At 37.4% G+C, this 7,852-nt stretch overlaps 1 protein-coding gene across 1 annotated transcript; it reads left to right on the forward strand.

Moving 5' to 3' along the window:
* Nucleotides 1-248: 248 nt before the first annotated feature.
* LOC116101090 (olfactory receptor 5B3-like) lies at nt 249-1,175 on the forward strand. The gene has a single exon (XM_031384776.1). It carries the CDS (start codon nt 252-254, stop codon nt 1,173-1,175), a length of 924 nt encoding a protein of 307 aa, XP_031240636.1. The 5' UTR covers nt 249-251.
* Nucleotides 1,176-7,852: the final 6,677 nt, after the last annotated feature.

The following is a 7,852-nucleotide window of genomic DNA, read 5'->3' on the forward strand; positions in this document are numbered from 1 at the left end:
AATAATCACAGTATATATATATATATATATATATATATATATATATATATATATATGGATTATAAATGTTAAAATCATATAGGTAATCTATTAATAATCTTTAATTCTATTAATGTACACTGTATAATACTACATCAAATTTGATTTGGGAAAGAACTATTCTAGATAATTGAAAAGTACAGATTTTTGCTCAACCAAGTGATATGTTCATATATGCCTTTGAACAATCTTATGATTTAAAGGTGACACTGATGAAGAACAATACCGAAGTGACACAGTTTCTCCTGCTTGGACTCACCAATGACCCAGGATTACAGCTTCCTGTCTTCATGATATTTCTCATCATCTACACCATCACCCTAGTGGGAAATCTGGGGATGATCCTACTCATTGCCTTGGACTCTCATCTCCACACTCCCATGTACATTTTTCTAGGTAATCTGTCCTTGGTAGATTTTTCTTACTCCTCAGCTGTCACACCTACAGTCATGACTGGGCTCCTAATAGGAGACAAGGTCATTTCCTACAATGGCTGTGCTGCTCAGATGTTCTTCTTTGTAGCCTTTGCTACTGTGGAGAATTGTTTGTTGGCCTCAATGGCCTATGATCGCTATGCAGCAGTGTGTAAACCCTTGCACTATGCCACCACTATGACTACAAGTGTGTGTGTCTATCTTTCTATAGGTTCCTATACCTGTGGTTTTCTGAATGCCTCCATCCACATTAGCAACACTTTCAGTCTTTCCTTCTGTAGGTCTAATGTAGTCCATCACTTCTTCTGTGATATTCCAGCAGTCATGGTTCTCTCTTGCTCTGATAGACATGTTAGTGAGCTGGTTCTTTTTTATGTAGTGAGCATCAATATCTTTTTTGCTGTCTTAGTTATCTGGATATCCTACATGTTTATTTTTATCACAATCTTTAAAATGCATTCAAGTGCTGGATATCGAAAGGCTGTATCTACTTGTTCCTCACATTTCACTGCAGTGTCTATTTTCTATGGGACTGGAATATTCATGTATTTGCAGCCCAGCTCCAGTCATACCATGGACACTGACCAAATTGCCTCTGTATTCTACACCATGATCATTCCTATGCTGAATCCTCTTGTCTATAGCATGCGGAACAAAGAAGTCAAGCATGAATTTGCAAAAGTTTTGCGTGTGCCAAAATAGCCTAAATGACTTAATTTAATGTTGTAGGCTATATAATACTTATCTTTTTTTTTCTGTCACATGCAATTAAGTCCTAGAAAGGATTCACAGATTACTGCATGTCAATTGCATGACAGTATAGAAAAAAGAAAAATATTGAATTCAGGAGCTTATGAGATTTTTTTTTGCCTTTTTGACAATACTCTTGGGAAAATATGTATATATTGTTTTACTAGATTATTTGTTATATGTACCTATACTGTCAGGAAAATGTAGAGAAGGATCTTCAAAATTTAGTATAATAATATGTCTATTTATTTGATATTAATGGACAGCTCCAAAGAAGTTTTACTTGCTATGGTGACACACTCTGACCATTTTCATCTTGTTTGAATAATGTTTTTATTATTTCATTTATTGTTCATTGATAAATTGTAGAGCTGCTTTTACAAATATAGGACCTGATGAGTCAAATATTGCCTTTAAAATAAGATGTTGAAGCACAGCTCATAAAAGAATGCTGGATTTTACATGTTTTTATATATTTTTTGAGTGATTAGATCACAGTGATTCAATCTGCCTCTTATTCATTGAAAGCAGGCACTTTTTAATAAATTCTTACCCTGTAGACAGACTGTATTTACTAGAATGTGATGATTTGGAGTTTAACTTTAAAGTCATATGAAATAAAATATCTGGACAATATCTGACCTTGAATTTCTGCTGAGACAGACAGACTAGGAACAAAAGATAAAGTTATGGTTTTTAGGCAAAAATAATTTAATTTTGGTGTACATTTCAAACTCTGTGGTTCTAGTTCTTGTAGTTGGACAAGGGGAATCCCAAGACCAGGGAAAGAAGAGAGGACCAGAAAAGTGGGAAAGATACCATCCTCAAGAAGAAACAGGAGGGAAAAAAATATAATGTTCATTGAGCAGAGTACATATGTGCCATCAAGTTGAGCTGTGAGAGGCAGATTTAAGTTGATTTCTTAAAGCTTATAATTTTCTTAAGATTTATTTATTTACTTTTCTTTCTTAAAATTGTTTCATTTAGTTACATTCCAAATATTGCCCCCTTCCTTGTCCCTCCTCTAAGAGTTCTTAATATCATTCCCCTTCTCCTTTTCCTCTGAGAGGGTGTTTCCCACCCCATGGCTCACTTACCCATCCCCCTCACCCACTCAACCATGCCTAAACTCACCCCTTTGTACACTGCCCTTCCCTGGGGCATCAAATCTCTATAGTATTAGGTACATCCTCTGCCACTGAGGCCAGAGAAGGCAGCTGTTTCTATATAGGTGCCTGGGGCCAGTGATGTATGTTCTTTGACTGATAGTTTAGTTTATGGGATCTCTGAGGGTTCCAGGTTAGTTGATACTGTTCATACTCCTATTGTATTTCCATTCCCTTCAATCCTTCCCCTTACTCTTCCATAGTGATCCCTGACCTCAGTCCAATATATGGCTATAAGTATTTTCATCTATCTCATCCAGTTGCTGGTAGAGTTTCTCAGAGGACAGCCGTGATAGACTGCTGCCTGCAAGCAAAACACGGATGGCATTGGTAATATTGTCAGGGTTTGTTGACCACCCTTGGAATAAATTCCAAGTCGGGCTGGTCACTGGATGGCCTTTCCTTCAATCTCTGCTCTTTTTTTGTCCTTTATTTCTCATAGTCAGGAACAATTCTGGGTTAAAAAAATTTAAGGTAGTTTGGTAACCCTATTTTTCCACTTGGGGCCCTGTCTGCCTACTGGAGGTGGTCTCTTCAGGTTCCATCTCCCCACTGTAGGGCATTTCCATTAATGTTATTCCCATTGAGTCCTGGGATCCTCTCACATTCCAGTTATCCAAGACTTTCTAGAGGTACCCTCCACCTGTCCTCACCCCAGCAAGTGAATATTTCCATTCATTCTCCTAACGCTACTGAGCTTCTCTACTGTCTCCACCCATACCTGGCTCTGTTCCCCTCCTCCCCTCCTCTCTCCCACTGAGGTCCCTCCCTCCCTCTGTCTATTGCGATTATTTTCTTCCCCCTCTTATGTGGAACTGAAACATGATCATTTGGGTCTTCCATCTTGTTAAACTTCTTAAGCTCTGTGGATTGTATCTTGTTTACTCTGTACTTTTTGTTTAATATCCACTTATCAGTGAATATATGCCATGCATATCTTTTTGGGTTAAGTTATCTCACTCAGGATTGTATTTTCTAGTTCCACCCATTTGTCTGCAAAATTTTATGATGTCCTTATTTTTAATAGCTGAATAGTATTCCATTGTGTAAATGAACCACATTTTCTACATCTATTTGTCTGTTGTGGGACATCTGGCTTGCTTCCTTCTTTTATCTATTACAAATGAAATTTCAATGAATGTAGTAGGGCATGTGTTTTGTTACATATTGGAATATCCTTTGAGTATATGCCTAGGAGATATCATAGTTTATAGTCTGTATTAAAATTTATATTCTAGAAAGGGCAGTAGATTTGTCTTTGAGTCTTAGTGCAATTTTGGGAATCCAATAAACAAAATACAGAAAAAGGAAGAAATCTGAAACAATTTTTCATATACCTTAGATCACTTCCTTGGTCTCATACTTTAAATAAGTTTCTTACACACTCACAATTTACTTATACTAATAAGCTTTCATATACACTGACCTTAAAATACTTCTTTAGACTTTTATAACTTGTATTTAAAGATTTTTTCCACTTAGCTTTTACATCCTCAGACATTTATAACTTGTGTTTATATACTTTAAGCTATTTTCTTAGAATCTTACAATTTCAGACCCACATAACTTGGTGAGTAGGAAAGGCAGGGGTTGTATAGTGAAGCTGGGGTTAATTTCTGGCATATATTGTCTGTTTGGGTGAGAGTCAGATGAATTTGGAGAAAGGATAGAAAAGATTCAGATTTGAATGAAATATTTTATATGAGTAGTGAATAATGTTCTGTGCTGAAGGAAGGTTAGGTATGTTGTTGTTATCTAGACTATGTAGTAGCATAACTTGGAGAGAAGGATAAGCTGTAGTGGATGAAAAGGTAGCTTGATAATCATAATCATGTTACAATTATTACTGGCAATAGTGTAGTGACTGTGATGTGCCTTTCAATTCATTAAGACAGTTTTAGAAAGTAGTAGGAGGCATTGAGGATGATATGGATATGTCAAGAGTTAAGAAATTTGTTTTCTTTTGTGAATAGAAGTCTTCATTTCTTTTGGATGGCCAGATGTGTTAGCAAAATATTGAAAGCATATTTGGAGTCTATATAAAGCTTTAATGATTTATTTTTGGCAATTTGAACAGCTCTGCTTAAGGCCATTAGTTTTGCCTGTAATGGAATGGAAGTACAAAGGCCACCTTGACTCTCACATTGTTTAAGAACTTTACATATCCCACAATATGGTAGTCATGTGACATGAAGAATCAACCATCTATATTTAAAAATGTGTGCAAAAGTAACTAGAGGAGTCTCTTGTATGTGAGATCAATGAAGAAGAGGCCTTTAAAGAACTTTGGGCAGGACTGAAAAGGATATGGGGAATTTGAGAGTAAAGGGATAAGGGTGGATGGATTAAGGGGAGGATAGGTGTGAAATGTGACTGTATTTTTGCTTGCTTGTTTGTTTTTTTTTTAATTTTGCTATTTCATTTTACACCACAACATAGTTTTCTTCCTTCCTCTCTTCCAAATCCCACATTTATCAATTCCTCCCCATACTGGACACATCTCTCTCCTCAGAGAAGGAGAGAACCTTTGGGTACCACTCCAACCTGTGTTATCTAGTCATAAAAGGACTAGACACATCTTTTCCCACTGACATCCAACCAGACAGTATAGATAGGGGAAAAGGGGTCCAGTGGAAATGAACAGAGACTGAGAGAGTCCCTTTTCCACTTGTTAGGGGAACCACATGAAGAACAAACTGCATATTTGCTATATAGATGTAGGAATTCGAGGTCCACCTACTGCATGCTCTCTGTTTGATGACCCAAGTCCTGTGGACCCTCATTGTCACAGGTTAGTTGACTCTATGGGTCTGATTTTGGGGACATTGTCATCTCTGAGACTTGCTCTCATCCATCCTCTACTCTTCAACAAGACTACTCTGGCTCCTCCTGATGTTTGATTGTGGGTCTCTACATCTGCCTCCATGAACCCCTGAATGAAGCCTCTCAGAAGACAGTTATGCTAGATTCCTGTCTATAATCATAGAAAAGTATCAGTGTGCTATAATGTCAGTGCTTGACTTTCTCACATGAAATGGGTGTCATTTGTTGTGGCTGTCATCTGTTGACTGCTCCCTCAGTTTCTGTTCCAAGCTTATTCCTGTGTATTTTATAGGCAAGAGATGTTTTGAGTTGAAGGTTTTGTGAGTGGATTGATGTCCCTAATCCTTGCACTGGAAGTCCTGATTGGTTACACCATGTGGCAACTTCACTCCCTGTATCTGAATCTCATCTAGGGTGTATCCTCAAGAGAGTCCTGTATCCTCTTTCATCCCAGCTCTTCAGCCAGTCACAAGAGATGCCAGTGTGCTGATTTCCATTTTCACATGCAGTATGTACTCATCCCAAGACTTGATCACCATCCTGTTTTCCCTCCTTACTTCCTCTCTAAACATGATCTCTCTGTCCATCTACCTCCAATTCCTCCTTAGTCTACTCTTCTGAGTGAGATTTGTGCCTCCTCCCTTAGGACCTATTATCCAGTTAAGTTTCCTTAGGCCTAAGGATTGCAGAATTGTTGTCATGGCAATATGACTAATATCTAAATATAAGTGAATACCCAACAAAGAAAGAGAACTTCAGACCAATTTCCCTTAGGAATATTGATGCAAAAATACTCAGTAAAATTATTGTAAAAAGAATCCAAGTTAACGTCAACACCATCATTTAACATGATCAAGTAGGCTTCATCACAGCGATGCAGGGATGGTTCTATATATGGAAATCAATAACTATAATCCACCATATAAACAAACACAAAAGAAAAAGAAACACATGATCATCTCATTAGATTTTGAAAAATCCTTTAACAAAATACAACACCAATTCATGTTAAAAGTCTTGAAAAGATCAGGTATTCAAGGCCCATACATAAACATAATAAAAGCAATATACAATAAACCAATAGCCAACATCAAGCTAAATGGAAAGAAACTTGAAGTAATCCCACAAAAGTCAAGTATAGACAAGCCTTCCCATTCTCTCCCTTTGTATTCAATATAGTACTAGAGGTTCTATTAGGAAAAAAAAGATGTCAAAGGGATACAAATACAAAGGAAGAAGTCAAGATATCACTATTTGCAGATGATATGATAGTATACTTAACTGACCCCTCAAATTTCAACAGAGAACTACTACAGCTGATAAATTCAGCAAAGTGGCTGGATATAAAATTAACTCAAAATAAATCAGTAGCCTTCTACTTACAGGATTAATTGGCTGAAAACGACCTTAGGTAAATGAAATCCTTTACAATAGTCACAAATAATAAAAAAACATGTGTGACTCTAACAAAGCAAGTGAAAGAACTGTAAGACAAGAGCTTCAAGTTTCTGAAGAAAGAAATCAAAGAAGACTACAGAAGATGGAAAGTTCATGGGTTAGCAGGATTAAAATAGTAAAAATGGCCATCTTACCAAAAGCAGTCTACATATTTAATGCAATTCCCATCAAATTATAACTCAATCCTTCACAGAAAAAGAAAGAACACCTCTCAAATTCATCTGGCATAAAACAAAACAAAACAAAACAAAAACTAAAGATAGCGAAAACTATTCTCAACAATAAGAGAACTTCTGGGGTAATCACCATCCCAAACCTCAATCTGTATTACAGAGCAATAGTGATAAAAACTGGTGTTGGTGCAGAGACAGGTAGGTAAATCAATGGAATAGAATTCAAGACTCAGAAATGAACCTACACACCTATGGTCACTTGATCTTTTACAAAGGAGCTGAAACCATCCAGTAAAAAAAAGACAGCTTTTTCAACAAGTGGTGCTGGTTCAACTGGAGGTCAGAATGTATAAGAATGCAAATAGACCCATACTTGTCTGTCTTCCTTCCTTCCTTCCTTCCTTCCTTCCTTCCTTCCTTCCTTCCTTCCTTCCTTCTTTCCTTCCTTCCTTCCTTCTTTCTTTATTTACATTCTTTCTTTTTACTATTTAGATAGTAAAAAGATACTATTAGATATTTTCTTTATTTACATTTCAAATGTTAGCTCCCAGAAACCCCCTATCCCATCACCCCTTTCCCTGCTTCTATGGGGGTGTTTCTCCATTCACCCAAGGACCTCTCCTCTCATTGATGCCTGACAAGGCTATCACCTGCTAAATAAGTAGCTGTAGCCATGTGTACTCTTTGGTTAATGGTTTAGTCCCTGGGAGCTCTGGTGGGTCTGGTTGGTTGATATTGTTGCTCTTCCTATGGGATTGAAAACCCCTTCAACTCCTTCAGTCCTTTCTCTAACTCCTCCATTAGGGACCCCACACTCAGTCCCATGGTTGGAGGCAAGCATCCACCTCTGTGTTTGTAAAGCTCTGGCAGGGCCTCTCAGGAGACAGCTATGTCAGGGTACTGTCAGCATGCAATTTTTGGAATCCACAATAGTGTTTGGGTTTGATAACTGTATATGGGATGAATCCCCAGGTGGGACAGTCTCTGGATAACCTTTCCTTCAATCTCT

The sequence above is a fragment of the Mastomys coucha genome, unplaced genomic scaffold (assembly GCF_008632895.1).
Source record: "Mastomys coucha isolate ucsf_1 unplaced genomic scaffold, UCSF_Mcou_1 pScaffold21, whole genome shotgun sequence".
Classification (NCBI taxonomy): domain Eukaryota; kingdom Metazoa; phylum Chordata; class Mammalia; order Rodentia; family Muridae; genus Mastomys; species Mastomys coucha.

Coding starts and splice junctions, on each gene's coding strand:
- LOC116101090 (XM_031384776.1), top strand. CDS start 252: ATGAAGAACAATACCGAAGTGACACAGTTTCTCCTGCTTGGACTCACC.